Source organism: Bombina bombina, chromosome 5 (assembly GCF_027579735.1).
Source record: "Bombina bombina isolate aBomBom1 chromosome 5, aBomBom1.pri, whole genome shotgun sequence".
Classification (NCBI taxonomy): Eukaryota; Metazoa; Chordata; class Amphibia; order Anura; family Bombinatoridae; genus Bombina; species Bombina bombina.
Window position 1 is genome coordinate 569407087 of NC_069503.1, and position 18375 is coordinate 569425461.

General features: G+C 40.3%; 1 protein-coding gene across 1 annotated transcript in view; it reads right to left on the minus strand.

Annotated features, from left to right (window-relative positions):
- ADCY2 (adenylate cyclase 2) overlaps positions 1-18375 on the minus strand; it is a 1612539-nt gene that overhangs the window by 161943 nt on the left and 1432221 nt on the right. The window contains exons 19-21 of the mRNA XM_053715803.1: positions 14622-14907; positions 13487-14232; positions 12278-13399 (exon numbers count right to left, since the gene is read on the minus strand). Of these exons, the coding sequence (XP_053571778.1) occupies positions 12278-13399; positions 13487-14232; positions 14622-14907 (2154 nt within the window). The remainder of the gene's footprint in view (positions 1-12277; positions 13400-13486; positions 14233-14621; positions 14908-18375) is intronic.

An 18375-nucleotide genomic window follows, 5' to 3' on the forward strand; every position in this document is an offset into this window, starting at 1 on the left:
TATTCCATTGACTAAACAGTAAATATATTTTGATGTTGGACACCATACAGTAACCACTTGTCTTAGTGGAGTGTTACTAATGTTACAAAATAAAATCTATTTTCCTTTTGTAGGATGTCTTATTGTGTATGGAAAAGGAAAGAAGGACTAATCTCTACTTATAATTTTCTGAATACAGTTTTATTTTGTTTGTTTATACCTTTGGTACACAGTGTTTTTGTTTCATGTTACAAATAGACTAAATACAAACACACTCAATGTATACACAGCATATACTACTTAAGTATTTTACCTTCTAATATCAGCAATAGGTTGGACAATAGTATTTATAGCAAGAGTGAGTGAAAATGATCGACTTTAACCTTTGCACATTCCCAGGTTGTTTGTAACCAGGATAATAAAGTAAATTAGGCTGATGCTATTTTGGAACACATTCAGCCAAAAATATTATGGATGCTGTTAATTATGAAATGACACCTGCTGGTAGAAATTCTCATGTGGCTTTCTAATTTAAATTAACAAGATCACAATGTGTTTTCTGACAGATTGTTGCGTGCTTTCTCTTTTCGTCTTTGCAGCTTCTTATCTTTTTTTTTTTTTGTTACAAAATGACTATTTTAGACTATTTTAGAAATGTGTTTCCACAAATATTCGTGAATACAATGTTTCTGTCTAAAATTAGTCAGTTTATATAGTAATAATAAAATAACTTAGAACAATAAAGGCTCCATAATCATTGTATCTTTTCATTATTATTATTATTATTATTATTAAATTATTATTTGCATATACATACATGTTATGCTAACCATTTTATTTTCAGTTTCTGTGGCTCAGTTTTTTTTATTAAATTACTTCCAACTTATTTTATTCCTGTATCTTAAGGGTCATAATAATAATAATAATATACATTTTATTTCAGACCAAGTTTATACCTTATTTATAATACTGAACTGGTGGGGAGACAACAGTTATCACAGCTCAGTTAGTGTCATGATCCAGCCTAGAATTGAACCTGGGTCCTGTCTCTATTTCTGCTGCTGTTCCTCCCCAGCCTGTTGTATTACCACTTTGCCACCAGATGGCTTGAGCACAGACTAAGAATATTGGGTTTTCTGTTTGCTGCAACTTTGGTTCTCTGGCTCCACCTGCTTACCAGCTGAAACAAATCATTTAATCAGCAGCCTGCTATATCTGGGATGTTTGCTTGCAGTTCTGGGCCTTGACATTGAGTGTTATACTCTGAAAGACCCTCTGGTCCTGTTTCCTGAGTAAAATACAGATTTGTTGGATTTCCTGGTGCCTGATTTCTGCTTCATTTTGTGACTACTCATCTGGATATTCCATTGGCACTGTGTTTTTTTCTGGACTGATTTCCTGGCAATTGACCTTGGCTAGGTCTCTGTTATTTCCTAAGGACTGCTTCACAGCATATCTGTATTCCTGCCTGTTACTACAGAGTTACCAGTCTACAGCCTATGCAAGTATCCTGTTTGTTATTACAAGGGTCTCAATTCCTGCCTATTACTACAGAGTTCCAGTCTACAGCATATGCAAGTATCCTGCCTGTTATTACAAAGATCTGCATTCCTGCCTATTACAGAGTTCCAGTCTACAACATATGCAAGTATCCAGCCTCTTGTTACAAAGATCTGCATTCCTGCCTGATATTACAGAATTCCAGTCTACAGCATATGCAAGTATCCTGCCTGTTATTTACAAAGATCTGCATTCCTGCCTGTTATTACAGAGTTCCAGTCTACAGCATATGCAAGTGCCTGCCTGTTATTACAAGGATCTGCGTACCTGCCTGTTATTACAAGGATCTGCATTCCTGCCTGTTATTACAGAGTTCCAGTCTACAGCATATGCAAGTATCCTGCCTGTTATTACAAAGATCTGCATTCATGCCTATTATTACAGAGTTCCAGTCTACAGCATTTGCAAGTATCCTGCCTGTTATTACAAAGATCTGAATTCCTGCCTGATACTACAGAGTTCCAGTCTACAGCCTATAGACTTTGCCTTATCTAATTTGCATATCTCTGCATTTCTAATTATCCTATCAATAAAACCATCACCTTTATTTCCTAAAACCTTGTACCTGTTTAATTATGCCAAAAAGGAAAGACTCACACAGACAAAACAAAACTTTAACCCCAGAACCTGACACCTCTGCACAACAGCTCCCAACTCTGAACCTGCTGTCTTGCAGAGTATGACAGTTAGATACCGAACTGTGTCGACTTCGGTATTTTATATTAATAATTAAGTGATCTATATAGTTCTTGTCAGGGTACCAGGAATCAGACTGAGATGAGAAGTGCAAAAATAATAAAAAGTCCACAAGTCAAATAACAAGCCAGAAATCAAAACCAGAGCTGGTAGTCAGATGAGCCGAGTCAGGAGCCAAAGCGAATAGTCAGACGGGCCGAATCAGGAGCCAAAGCGAGTAGTCAGACGGGGCGGAATCAGGAACAAGGAGAACAGCAGAGTCAGGAACAAGCCAGGGATCAGGAACCAGGAGGGACGTCAGACAGCCATGTAATACACAGGAGCTCTCACAAACAGGTCTGAGACAACGCAAGGGCAAAGCATACTGAACAGAGGCCCTTTAAATAATAAGTGATGACATCACAATTCTGAGATTGCATCCTGTCTCACTCGGATGATGTACACCAGTCTGGCCATAAAAGGAAGTGCAGGAAATGAGCAGCATCACACAGTATGCACCAGAGTCAGCAAGAGAGGTGAGTAAAATGGCTGCCAGCAGCACATGGCAAACAAAGTAGGGAAAAAACCCTAACAGTACCCTCCCCTCAATGACCCCTCCCCCGCGGGAGGACAAAAGGCTTATTGGTGAAATGGGCATGGAAGGCATGGAGGAGGGTGGGAGCATGAACATCAGAGAATGGAATCCATGAACACTCCTCCAGACCGTAGCCCCTCCAGTGAACCAAATACTGTACGCGGCCCCTGAACATACGAGAGTCAATAATGCTGCTGACCTCATACTCCTCATGGTTGTCAACAAAGATAGGATGGGGATGAGGCAACACAGTGGTAAACCGATTACAAACCAATGGTTTCAAGAGGGAGACATGAAAAACATTGGACATGCGCATTGTAGGAGGAAGGTCAAGAGCGTAGGCCACAGGATTGACCCGTCGGAGTATACGAAAAGGACCAACAAAACAGGGAGCCAGTTTATTGGAAGGCACACAAAGGTTCAAGTTGTGGGAGGACAGCCAAACTCTCTCACCAACCTGGTAGGAAGGTGCGGGCAGACGCCTACGATCAGCCTGGAACTTTTGGCGCAGAACGATGAAGGCAATCCTGAATCTGCACCCACGTGGAACGGAGTTGCCGGAGATGCTCCTCCAAAGCTGGAATACCCTGAGACATGAATGAATCGGGCAACAAGGATGGTTGAAACCCATAATTTGCCATGAATGGGGATAACTTGGAGGAAGCATTAATAAAACTATTACGAGCAAACTCTGCCCAAGGTAACAGTTCAGACCAATTATTGTGGTGATCTGAGACATAGCAATGGAGGAACTGTTCCAGAGCTTGATTAGACCGCAGCCCCATAATGTCAGGGTGACAGGAATCAGACTGAGACGAGAAGTGCAAAAATAATCACACCTTTATTAATAGCAAAAAATAATAAAAAGTCCACAAGTCAAATAACAAGCCAGGAATCAAGACCAGAGCTGGTAGTCAGACGAGCCGAGTCAGGAGCCAAAGCGAATAGTCAGACGAGTCGAAACGGGAGCCAAAGCGAGTTTGTGTATGTTTGCATTGAGGTGGCTGTGTTGGGAAGGTGGGAAGTAATTTTGGCTTGGAAAATGAATGTAGTCAGGCTAATGTGATAAGGGTTAAAGCACTAGGGTGAGAAAGTGGAGGAAGGGGGTCAATACAGTGCAATAGGGAGGTCAATGTGTAGAACATTTGTGCAATAGGCATTCACTGTGGCTGCATAGCTATACACAGCTTAAAACAATAGAAATATACTAAAAACATAACATTTTCAATTCTTGGTTTACTTCCAGCATATTCTAGAAACTAGATTTTGCTGGGGAATGATGAACAGTCCAGTGGCGTATCAAATGTTAATCCTGATTTAAGCACTAGAAAATCTGCTGCTCCCACACCAAAATTTCAGCTCATATTTGCATAATATATTTCTCATGATTCCAAGAAAAGATAAAGAGGTCATGCATCACTTATTAGACAACCAGAGATCACTGATTTTTAATATTATGAATACATTTGGAGAGCATAGGAGTAGGAAGGTAATGTGTCATAGCAGCAATCTATAAAGCAAAATAGGACACTCTAATAGTGTCTCTGTCATTTAAAAATGAAAATTCTCAGTACCAAACAAACTCACATGAGTGAAGCACCCCAACATGATTTTGAAACTTTTCAATTTACTTCTATTAAGAAATTGCATACAGTCTTTTTATATGCACACTTTCCGAGGCATCAGCTACTTAGCTCACAGAATATATGTTGTAGGAGGCTGACAAATTTATATAAATTTAGATATTTGTCAGAAAAAAAATCTACAGCTCATTTTAAATTCAGAGTAAGTGCCATTGCATTGTCTTTTTTTACCTGATGAAACAGCCCTTAAGAGGCTTTGTTTTTAATAAAAAACCTTTTTAATTGTTATCACTTTTGCATGTTGTTCATTGGGGCATGTTAAGTGCCTGTTTTATGCTGTTCCTGAATTTCTTGTTTTACCTGGATATCAGTCATCTGGAGGATTGCAAAGTTCCAGTCTGCGCCTATTACACCTGGAGGTGCTATAACGACGTGAGTGTTCCCCTTTATACATTCTCTTGCTGTACAAACTGCACTTGGCCATGTGTTGTGCTGTGTCTTTTATTTAGAATAGTGTGTACAAGAAGAGCCATCCTTTGGGATCTGAACCTGATGATCTTTGGATCCTGCATGACCGGAGGCCAGTCAGCCATATGGTGTAATACCGAATGTGACTGTAAACTTAGCTACTATTATATCTGATGTTTATGGCCGTGCTAGCCCATTTGGCACCCTTGTGTTCTTTTTTTTTAGATTTTTTATTTGTTTATTTAAATTGCTTTAAACACTAATATTGAAGCACAAAATTCCTAAATCTCGCTGCCCTAGGCACAGGACAAGACGACCTAGGTCACTGGTTTTCAAACCTGCCCGTGAGTCTCTCTGACAGGCCAGATTTTCAGGGTTACCTTGTGTGAGAGCAGAGTAAAATAAGCACGTTTACTAATCAGCTGATTATTTCACCTCTGCTCTAGTTCTAGATAACCACAAATTCTGCCCTATTAGGGAGAACTGAGGACAAGCTTGAAAATTCAGTGACCTAGGTTAAAATACATCCCTGGAACATGCCGTATAATTTAATTAGTATGTAATGATTTACTATTTTTAGTTAAATGTAAGATTAGTATGCTTAATAACTAAGCAAAACAAAAACACAGAAATAAGTTTCCTCCTCACTGACTTTTTTTTTACACTAAGTCTGAGGCAGACAATTCAGATTTCATTTGCATATAGTTTCTTGTGACTTTCTATTTTTAAACCATTTTAGTAACGAGTCATTAACCTTAAGTTTATATTTGTTTAAGCATATCATTCAATAGAAAACGTTCTACATTTCATTCCATGTACAACTAACACTTTAACAACTAAAGATATAGACCAGAATATATCTTCTCAACTTTATTTCTTTGTATATCAATTTGTATTCAGTAGTAGGAAATGCATCTGTAAATAAAAGATAGGACTTTTGATATTTAATCTGTAGCTTATAAAATGAAATGCAATGATTGTGACATTTACAGTATCTTTCAAAAATACACTTTGTCTTCTGTTTAAAAATAACTTGATAAATGTTACACATGCACTGCTATAATATCATCTGCTTTTAGGGGGAAAGAAAGTTATTTACAATAACAAATACAGAGTAAATCACATAAGCTTTTAAATTGTGATATAAATATTTATGGTTTAAAAGATGAAATGGCTTCCAACAGCTAAGCATTTCATTGGCAGCTAACATTATTTCATTGATTTGTTTTTACAACTTGTAGCTGATTCCCAGTCAGAACAAATGGATAGTAGTCACCTGCTGTACAAGGAAACTGAAGATCTGCCATTCAAGCACTAGTTTGCGCTGTTGTGTTGACCTTAACAAATGCATGCACACTGACATTCACATAAAATCCATGCTCTCTGAGATTTTACACTTTTTGCCAACTTTTTATTAGCTGCTAAAATATGTGTGGCAGAAAGACTGACACATAAAAAAATAACTTGCAGTCTGAGCAGAAAAGTACAAATGCTGATCTTGAAAAACTGTTTTTTATAAAGTGTAGATTTGTCATCTAAATATTTATCTAAGGGGAAGCTGGATCAGTTCAGTGTATAATGTTATCCATCTGAAAATAACATTAACTATGTATGTTTTAAATGAAAACTAATACGATATATGTATTGGGTACTTGTAAAGCGTGGCTAATCACCCGTAAGGGTCTCAAGGCGCTGCTCATTTTTTCGACCTCGGAAGGATGAAAGGCTGAGTGGACCTCGCCGGGGATCGAACGTGCAACCTTCGGGTTGCTACAGAACTCAGCCACAGAGTATTATCATTCTGAGCTATCTGTCCTGTATTTGTATCGGACCACTATATTTATAGAGACCTATTTATCAAAGTCTGGCGGACCTGATCCGACAGTGCGGATCAGGTCCGCCAGACCTCGCTGAATGCGGAGAGCAATACGCTCTCCGTATTCAGCATTGCACCAGCAGCTCACAAGAGCTGCTGGTGCAACGCCGCCCCCTGCTGACTCGCAGCCAATCGGCCGCCAGCAGGGAGCTGTCAATCAACCCAATCGTATTCGATCGGGTTGAATTGTGGCGATTCCTGTCCGCCTGCTCAAAGCAAGCGGACAGGGTTATGGAGCAGCGGTCTTTAGACCACTGCTTCATAACTGCTGTTTCTGGCGAGTCTGAAGACTCGCCAGAAACACCGGCCATCAAGCTCCATTCGGAGCTTGATAGATAGGCCCCTTAGTGTTTAGTACATGATCATGGGGTATAAAATGTATTACAATTAGACAAGACACAGTATATTTATAAAAGAGGAAGCTCTATCCTGTTCCAAAAAGTTAGCATTTTAGAAGACATCTATTTAGATAGATATAGATAGGTCTATAGATTGATAGACTCTGTTAAAAAATTATTTGTTTGTTGGTTTATTACGCCATGCCCAGCATCTTTTCTGCTGTCCTGCATTTACTGCTGCTCCTCTACTGCTCTGGGTTCCTGTCTGTCCATTTTTACTGCTGCCCAGCTGCTTCTATAATGCTCTGAAAATGTTCCCACAAGTGGACAAGAAGTGGGCAGTACAGGGCAATACAAGAGATGTAGGACATGGTGGTATATAAAGTATATTTTCACAAGTTAGAGCAGGAACAACATGGGGGCACAAGTGCAAGCAGGCAATCTCAGCACTCATGTGCTGCACAGGAGCTGTGGCACATTGAATATTTATATATAGAATATATTTAGAATAAAGAATATATTTTCATAAGCTGGAACAGCACCACAAGAGGGCAGGAGGGACACCACGTCACAGCCAAGTCTTGGTCTCTCACATTGGGTCAGTGGCTGTTACCCACTTTAGTGTCCAACCAATCTGTCACCAAACCTTAATTTGGAAAATTCAGTTTTGGAAGATTCAATTTTGAAAAGACAATCTGCTCAGCTAAACACAGGGAGAGTAGTGGCCTCTGCAGATTCAGGATGTTGCTGGTCATAGAGAAAACTCTCTTGCATTAGATGCTGGTAAGGGGACACGTAAGCAGATATTGGAGAACAAGAGAAAGGTCACTCCCCTCATCCCAGTAAATTAAGGGATCACAACATAGGGGCATAGGAGGCTGTGAAAAATAAGCTTTTATGATTTTAGAGGAAATGCTGCATGATTATACTTATATACAGCTTGGTGTTCCCCCTTCCAATATTAAGGTTGGGCACAATAAACCAAACTAGGTGCAACTTACAATCTATAGACAAAATATATGCTTTAAGGATATATACACACTTTTAAGGATAGAGGAATAGAGATTTAAAGGATTATAAAACTCTATGAAATATCGCATAAACAAATTATATTTATGTATTTACCTAAATTATAGGAATTAAAAAGCCCTACACGTTTATAAAAATGAAGTTTGATTGTCTTTTAAAACGTTTCATTTTATTTTCATTCTGACGTCCCGTAAGACTACCCATGGAAAAGGGCTGTTTAAATTTAAATCTGTACGTTTATTCAATTTACTTCCTCATGAATAATCTAATCGTCAATGAGCATTCTATACGGCATGCAAAGTACTCACAGAAAATGAACGCATGTGCACCGGACTTACATCCTGAATCTCTAATAATAAATGTTTTTTTATCTATTGCAGCCGCCATAGGACTCAGAGTCCCGTCACAAGGAGTACTCGCACATTTTAAGACACTTTAATTTCAGAGCTTCATATACCTTTAATCTCCAGCAGCATAAACATTTTTTTTCACAGTAAGAGCAATCAAATTGTGGAACTCCTTACCTGATAGTTAGCGAAGGCCAATACCTTAGATTAATTAAAAAATGGCTTTGATGAATGTTGCACTATAAATAGAATTCAGGGATATTACTGCTTATGTTAAATCTGAAATCAAACACAAGGAAAGAGGCGCCGTATGTGTGAATCTGAAACAGCCAACATCACATATAAAACATGTGCAGGGTACTCACAATCTGGAAAGGCACTCTGGTGTGCCTATAGGAGCGGGCTGGTATTCACAGCACACCAGCTGGCTGATCTGGCAATCCCTGGTATCCAAGGTAGAAGATTCTGTGTCTAGACTGATGGTGTATGATGTGTCCAGCAATATGGAAGCGGGAGCTAGGTGCAAAACAAAGGCACACCACTGTGTGAATCTGCAAGTGTATACTGGTAAATTTGCAATCTGTGCAGGGTACTCACATACTGTGGCGGCACTCAGTTGTGCCAATAGAGGCAGGCTGGCTTTCTCAGCAACTCTAGACACAGAATCTTCTACCTTGGATACCAGGGATTGCCAGATCAGCCAGCTGGTGTGCTGTGAATACCAGCCCGCTCCTATAGGCACACCAGAGTGCCTTTCCAGATTGTGAGTACCCTGCACATGTTTTATATGTGATGTTGGCTGTTTCAGATTCACACATACGGCGCCTCTTTCCTTGTGTTTGATTTTAGATTTATTAACCTTTGGAGGGTGAAGATCGAGTGCTGCCTTCATAGAAGACAGATACCTGTACCATATTGGACTTCCTTGGACTTACTGTCTTTTGTTTTCCACCTTTGATCCAGGACTGTGGTATATAGTAGTGTGCTCACACACACCAGTATTGTATCTATGCCATACCAGTAATCTGCCGATTAATGGTCTGAAATATTTATATATTACCACGTAGGCACACATATATATTGTATACTATTCATACTAGCGCCCCCTATTGGGTTATACCCTTTGTTTTTTATGTTAAATCTGACTGCTTTCTAATTATTTTAATAAAAGTTCAATTGGCAGCTTCTTTATTGTAAATCAGGTATGATCAGTATAAGTTGAACTAGACGAACTTCTATCTTCTATGATACTGAATAAGACAGGGCTGTGTCTTGCAGAGCTGATGGAACTAGCAGTTGGCATAGGAAGGGGAAGGGTGATGTATAAACTGTCATTTGGGGTGGAGTAGAAGAGTTGGTGCTGGGTACACTGGCAGTTGGAACAGGAGTTTCAGAGGTGGCACTAGGTGCACTGGCGGTTGGAGAAGGAGTGGCATAAGTATTGTTGAATGTATTGGCAGTTTGGGGCAAGAATAAAAATACATCACAGCTCTGCAAGCACTATAGTGTCAGTTACGGAATTTCTGGACAGAACATTTTTTTTTATTTTAAGAGAACAAATACTAGTTATAGGCTCAGCCACCCTGCCCCCAGCTCTGGAACTGTTCTGGTTATGTTGAGGGACGCCTGTGCTAAATGGTAGATAGGTTCTACAGAGCTTGTGCTGGGGGTTATTGTGAGTGTAGGACATAGAAGCACTAAAGCCAGTGCATGCAACTAAAGTGAAGTTTATCTATGACAATAAAAAAGCACAAATAAAAAGACTTGCAAAATAAGCCTCATCACTCCTTTAGTCACAAGGTCCATATCCCAAGTCTGTAGGCTCCCAGCTGAACAAGCCACTCAGCTAGTCATTCAAAAAGGTCATGATCAAACCACCAGGCAAATATGACGGTTTGGACCAAAATCCTTTCCTTGTCCTTATTGCGTTTCATTTGCCTACCGGGCAAACTTACAGAAGGAGAAAGGGATACTCTATCTAAGCTTTATATATATGACATTGCACGCTGTGCCTATACATCTACACGGAGCTGCATAAAGGATTGGACTGCTTTAATATCTACTCATATAAGCAGATCTGCGAATATCCTTTGGTGCTCCATACTTGTTCATATGTTTATCAGAGCGATTTAGTCACTTGTGTTTCTAGCACTGCATGCTGGATGTAACACCTGTATGACTACAGCTCTATAGTGTTTTTCTGCTAAACGTGGAATTTCTTTCTCTTCTCCTACAAAGAAATACCTGTAGGGGCTTTTATCTTGCACTGTTAAAAACTAACTTTTTGTATATATATAAATAAACACCTGTTTTTATCTCTATCACCTGGTAGTTGTATATTTTAAACACCACACACTACCGTACTCCTATGCCCTAGTCCCCTTCTAAATATAGGCTGCAGAGTTCCAGGAACACTCTGCAGACTTCAAGGAGGAACTGGAGACCTGAGGACCTATAGGAGGACGATACGGGACAAGAGTATATAAACAGAAGCACCTATTACATACCTCATAAGTTGAGGTTGAACCAGGTGAGAGCGGATTTTTTCCAACTGTTAAAGTATAAGTTATTTATCTAAACGTACTACACGAAGTGTGCCTCTGGGCGCTTGTTTTGTCTCACACTCTTCTATATATATATATATATATATATATATATATATATATATATATATATATATATATATATATTGTATATACACACATAAATAAAAAATAATGATACATACACTGAGACTGTGTGTCCTTGTGCATTAAGTTACAAATATTTACCACAGAGTGGGAAGAAAGCCCTACACAACTTTTCAGTGACATTAATTAATATTTTAATCAAGCATTGTGAATCGAAAACACAAAGTTTGATATCCATATACTAAAATGGATATACAGTCATGTCATATTAGGTACAAGGAGGAGAGTCTTAAACGTGTATTCCCAACTAAGAAAACCCCAAGAATTTCTTCTGACATCTAGGTTTGAACAAGTAATATTCCAATGTATATTCACAAGTCTGATCCTAATCGAATGACGTGATAGTGTCAGGGCAGAAAGGGACAGGGAATCCCACACAGCATTAACCGCTTCAGTGCCCCAATGGCCAACAAGCCAGGGCATGGGCACAAAATAAAAATATAAAGTAAACAGAGGGCAGATAAATTGCAGCCTTGTGCGTATACATCTGATTATTACTTGTGCAGACCTAGATGCCAGAAGAAATTCTTGGGGCTTTCTTAGTCTGCAATACATGTCTAAGACTCTCCACTCTGTACCTAATGATATGACTGTGTATCCATTTTAGTACCTTATATGGTTATCTTGTCACATTTACTAAATCAGAGTTAAAGGTACAGTCTACTCCAAAAGTTTTTTTTTGTTTTTTTAAATTTCTTTTTATTAGCAAGGGTGATCGAGAAGTTACACTTTTAGTTTACATTTAGCCATACAATGTCAGTTAGTATGTCATTGAGCATGATTACATCATCAGGCACCTATTAACTAACAGTGGAGTTCCAGCTAGAGTAAATTCTGTTCAGTCACATGACTTTGGCAAACAGCAGTAATCAATACCCAGATATCTCTAGGAGTTTTAAATGCACATGTTCTCGACACCCTATTATTTTATTGTTAATAAACTAAACACAAACAATAACTATCCATGTGCGACATGGGAACAATTTGTAAGTGTCTGTGGCCTGCTCACTAAGAACCTAATTGCCTCAAAAAAAATTATAATAATAATAGGGATGGAACAGTGCGCAAATATAGCACGGTTCTACCTCCGACTCTCACCCCTCCTCCCCACCCCATCTTCACCATCACACCTTATACCAATAACTGCGTCAGTAGTATCTCACAGCCTTCTCTATCCCCCCCATCCACTTCAGTCTCATATAGTCTCAGCCAGTCGCCTCTCAGCGATGCGGTTAGTAGAAATTCTGTCTGAGCGAAGGGGCCTAGAACTTGTTTTAGTATTGCTCGGTCTTGTTTAATTAAGAAGGGTTCCCATTTATTTAGAAATGGTTGTAGTCTGCGCTCAACATCTAGTTTAACATCAAATTTTTCAGTAAATAACAGTCTGTACACCCCCCTCTTGAACTGCGAAATGGTCGGTATTCTGTTACTAGTCCAGAGACGTAAAATGCAGTTTCTAGCCACAAGCATAAATAAAGTTAATAATTTGTGAAGTCTTCTCGGCTGACCCTCCCATTCAAAGAGACAAATCTGCTTAATATTGAGTGAGACGGTGGCTCCCAATGCCCTCTCAAGCCAAAACTGCATTCTGAACCAAAACTGCCTGATTAATGGACAACTGAAGAAATAGTGAGGAACATCCGGGGCCCCCGCCCCACACTTCCCACATTTATTTGGTTGCTGAGGGTTCAATTTAGATAGTCTTTTGGGTGTTATATAGTCAAAGTGTATCATTCGTGTCTGTGCTTCACAGAGTGTCATGCTTAGAGTCGCTTTCTTGGCGAGTTCTAGGCTCTTTTGTAGTGTTGTGTAAGGTATATCATCCACCCCCCTCCGTGACCATTTGTCCAGTAATTGTGACTGCGTCTTAGAATTTGACCTGTGTAAAAGGATCCTATAGATCAAGAAGAAGATCCCAGCCAGGAAGGCTGTTTGAGTGATGGCAAAAGGAGGTGTACTCCAAAAATTAGGGTCATTTCGTCTAAGTGTGTCTATATAGTGGCGTGCCTGTAAGTATGCATAAAATTGATTGTTCAGAAGGGAGAATTTAGCACTGAGGCTCTGGAATGTTTTAGTTGTGCGCGTAAGAGGGTCCAGGAGATCCCCTACCACTTTAATACCCTTCTCCCTCCACTGTATGAAGGGCAAGGTTTCTGAGCCCGCCGGGAAGTCAAGGTTTCCAACCAAGGGTAATAGTCTAGAGGAGGGATGAGCCAAGCCCATCATTCTGTGAGCCCTATGCCATGCAACCAAGGGACCCTTGTAGAGGATGGAAGCTTTTAGATGCAAGGGAAAGTCTCCAGGTCAAAGGTAGGGAGCATATGTCACCCCAATCGGGGCCAGAACCGCACTCTCCAGCTCCACATCCCCAAAGTGTGAGGTATCCAGCTGCCAGTCTAGTACAATTCTAATCAGCGCAGCCCAGTTATAGAGTTTAAAGTCTGGGAGGCCTAAGCCACCTTCCCTATATGGCTGATGTAAAAAGGAAGTGGCAATGCAAGGTTTACTTCCTCGCCTAAGAAATCCTCTCACTGGAAAAGGAAGCATGAGCATAGGATAAAGTAGTCGTGGTAATGTGACCATTTTAAGAAGGCTCACCCGACCCATGAGGGATAGTGGCAGCGATCTCCAGGTCTGTAGTTGATCACAGATGGTTGCACATTGTCTGGCAATGTTTAGGTCATATAATCGGTGTGGATTCCTGACTAAAAGAATCCCTAGGTAGGTAAGTTTAGTGTCCACCACAGTGAAAGGATATTTAGTGTAGTCATCCGAGTGCTTGTTCAACCACAAGATCTCTGATTTAGTTTCATTGATCTTGTACCCAGAGAAAGCCCCAAAGCACTGTATAGCTTGCAAGATTCTGGGGATATGCTTGGAGGGGTTCTCAACAAACAGAAGCATGTCGTCGACGTAGAGCGATATTTGTTGGGATTTACCGTGTACCGCGATACCCGGAAAGGTCTGTCGTAGTTTTGAGGCAAGAGCTTCCAAAGCCAAGTCGAAAAGAAGGGGGGTAAGCGGACAACCCTGTCTTGTGCCACGTTGTAGATGAATGTCCGGTGAAAAGATACCGTTAATTAATATGCGGGCTATGGGATGGGAGTAAATGTTTTGTATAATTTGCAGAAAGGGGCCCGTGATACAAATCGCTTCAATGTATCAAAGAGGTGGTCCCATTCCACTCGGTCGAATTCCTTATCCGTGTCTAGAGACAGCAGGAAGGCCTCCGAAAGATCAGTTCTATGGGTGTCTCTACCCCTCCTGCAACAGAAATCTATAGCCTGTAGGACCCGTCTAAGGTTGACCACTGAGGACCTCTTGTGTACAAAGCCTGTCTGGTCTGCGTGAAGAAGCAGTGGCAGAAGGACCTTCAGCCGCCCCGCTAAAATAGCCATGAAGATCTTATAATCGGCATTAAAGAGCAAAATCGGCTTATAATACTCTGGTCTACTGGGGTCCTTCCCTAGTTACTGGATACGTGTGATATACGCAGCCGAGAAGGAGGTAGAAGGTGCAGACCCGTCTCGAAAATAGTTATTATACAGAGGTAAAAGAGCCCTGGTAGCTTGTTGCTGTAAAATGCGATAAAATTCTATGGGAAGACCATCTGGTCCAGACGCCTTACCCAAGGCCATACTGTTGAGTGTGCGATTCAACTCCTCCATGTCAATTGGGGCGTTTAAGGCGTCTAATTGGTCTTGTGTCACCTGCGGTAGGTTAATTGAGGCCCAAAAGGATGCTCTTGCCTCCTCATCTCCAAGAGCCTGCCTAGAATACAGTGATGTATAGTATTCCGCAAATCTCTTGGCAATATCTTCCGGAGAGGTGTAATAACGATCTCCACTTTTTATAGAGGCAATATCCTTTCTTGCCCTGGTGCCTCTAACCAGGTTCGCAAGAAGCCTCCCCGATCGATTCCCGAACCTATAACATTTTGAGTCCCTTTTTATCAGGCCTGCTCAAAAGTTTTATTTTTTTAAAAGATAGATAATCCCTTTATTACCCATTCCCCAGTTTTGCATAACCAAAACTGTTATATTAATATATTTTGTATCTCTGTTATTACCTTGTATCTAAGCCTCTGCAGATTGCCCCTTATTTCAGTTCTTTTCACAGACTTGCATTTTAGCCAATCAGTGCCCTCTCATAAGTAACTTCACAGGTGTGAGCACAATGTTATCTATGAACTGTCAAATGCATTGAGATAAGGGGCGACTTTCAAGGGCTTATAAATTAGCATATGAGCCTACCTAGGTTTAGCTTTCATCAAAGTATATCAAGAGAACAAAGTTTATTTGATTATAAAAGTGAATTGAAAAGTTGTTTAACATGACATGCCCTATCTGAATCATGAAAGTTTAATTTTGACTAGACTGACCCTTTAAAATTACTTGGCAAAGGACTACATTTTGCCCCTAAGACTGCCCTAAACAAATTTAACGTTTAATTTGCTTAAGAATAATCAGGAATACAAGGTGGGAAATTTATGAAGCGGAGGTTCTTCAAGTTTTAGAAATTCTGAGATAAGTTCTCTAACTAATAATCTCTCTACATATACTGATTATTACCTACAGCCAGTAGTCAAGAAGACTTGATCTTATTTAAGAGATACTATGAATGTCATAAGAAAACTAGAGGGCACAAAATGGGAACACGGGTACTTATAGTTAACATGCAAAGTAGCTGCACTATATACGTGTATCCCCCATGGCCTAGGACCAGGGGTCTGCAACCTTGGCTCTGCAGATTTTTTAAAAGTACATTTTCCATGGTGCTTAAGAGTCTTTAAGCTTCCTAAGCATCATGGGAAATGTAGTTCTAAAACATCAGGGGCGCGATCCGATATAGATCGCAGTTTGCGGCGCAAGCGAGGGAACCGGCGTCGCCCGCAGTTTCAGCTCGCAACTCGAGCTATCCCATATACGGCGCCGTCAGATGCTAACGTGCCGTAAGTCTGACAAACCAGCGATGTCCAGAAATCTGCGCAAGTACAAATTTCTGGCGTCGCCAGTGACTTGCGGCACGTTAGAATCTGCCGGCGCCTATAAAACCTGACTAAAGTCTAAAACACCCGCACTGTCTAACACGCCTCCCTAACATAGCCCGACAAGTCTAACACGCCTCCCTAACATAGCCCGACACGTCTAACACGCCTCCCTAACATAGCCCGACACGTCTAACCCTCTATCCGCTATCCCCCCTCACTATCCTAACAATAAAAAAGCTATTAACCCCTAAACCGCCGCTCCCGTACCCCGCCGCCAGCTATATTATATCTATAACCCCCTAAAGTGAGCCCCTAACACTGCCGCCATCTATATTAAAATTATTAACCCCTAATGTAAGCCCCTTACACCGCCGCCATCTCTATTAAAATGATTAACCCCTAATTTAATCTACCTACCCCGCCGCCAGCTATATTATCTATATTAACCCTAAGTATATTATAGTTAATATAGGTATTACATTATATATATTAACTATATTAACCCTAATTATATTAGGGTTAATATAGTTACTATAGTATTTATATTAACTATATTAACTCTATCTAACCCTAACTAAATTTATATTAAATTAATCTAATTCATTTATAAACTAAAATATTCCTATTTAAATCTAAATACTTACCTATAAAATAAACCCTAAGATAGCTACAATATAATTAATAATTACATTGTAGCTATGTTAGGGTTAATATTTATTTTACAGGTAAATTGTTAATTATTTTAACTAGGTATAATAGATATTAAATAGTTATTAACTATTTAATATCTACCTAGTTAAAATAATTACCCAATTACCTGTAAAATAAATCCTAACCTAAGTTACAAATACACCTACACTATCAATAAATTTAATAAACTACAAACATCTATCTAAAAATACAATTAAATTAACTAAACTAAATTACAAAAAAAAACAAACACTAAATTACAAAAAATAAAAAAATGATTACAAGATTTTTAAGCTAATTACACCTATTCTAAGCCCCCTAATAAAATAATAAACCCCCAAAATAAAAAAAATTCCCTGCCCTATTCTAAATTAAACAAATTTCAAAGCTCTTTACCTTACCGGCCCTTAAAAGGGCCTTTTGTGGGGCATGCCCCAAAGAATTCAGCTCTTTTGCATACAACAAATACAATCCCCCCCCCCATTACAACCCACCACCCACATACCCCTATTCTAAAACCACCCAAACCCCCCTTAAAAAAGCCTAACACTACCCCCCTGAAGATCTCCCTACCTTGTCTTCACCACACCGGGCCGAACTCCTGATCCGATCTGGGCGATGTCTTCCTCCAAGCGGCAAAGAAGAATTCTTCCTCCGGCGATGTCTTCCTCCAAGCGGCAAAGAAGAATTCTTCCTCCGGCGACGTCTTCCTCCAAGCGGCAGCAAAGTCTTCATTCTTCCGGCGGCATCTTCAATCTTCTTTCTTTGCTCTGCCACCGCGGAGCATCCATCCAGGCCGACGACTGAACGACGAATGAGGTACCTTTAAATGACGTCATCCAAGATGGCGTCCGCCGAATTCCGATTGGCTGATAGGATTCTATCAGCCAATCGGAATTAAGTTAAAAAAATCTGATTGGCTGATTGAATCAGCCAATCAGATTCAAGTTCAATCCGATTGGCTGATCCAATCAGCCAATCAGATTGAGCTTGCATTCTATTGGCTGATCGTCAGTCGTCGGCCTGGATGGATGCTCCGCGGCGGCGGAGCGAAGAAAGAAGATTGAAGATGCCGCCGGAAGAATGAAGACTTTGCTGCCGCTTGGAGGAAGACGTCGCCGGAGGAAGAATTCTTCTTTGCCGCTTGGAGGAAGACATCGCCGGAGGTTTGGGTGGTTTTAGAATAGGGGTATGTGGGTATGTGGGTGGTGGGTTGTAATGGGGGGGGGGGGGATTGTATTTGTTGTATGCAAAAAAACTATATTAACTATAATATACTTAGGGTTAATATAGATAACATAGCTGGCGGCGGGGTAGGTAGATTAAATTAGGGGTTAATAATTTTTATATAGGTGGCGGCGGTGTAAGGGGTCAGATTACGGGATAGATAAGGTAGATGACAGCGGTGTAAGGGGTTCTAATTAGGGGATAGATAAGGTAGATGGCGGCGGTTTTAGGGGCTCACAGTAGGGGGTTAGTTTATGTAGATGGCGGCGGGGTCCGGGAGCGGCGGTTTAGGGGTTAATAACTTTATTAGGGATTTCGGGGGGGGGGG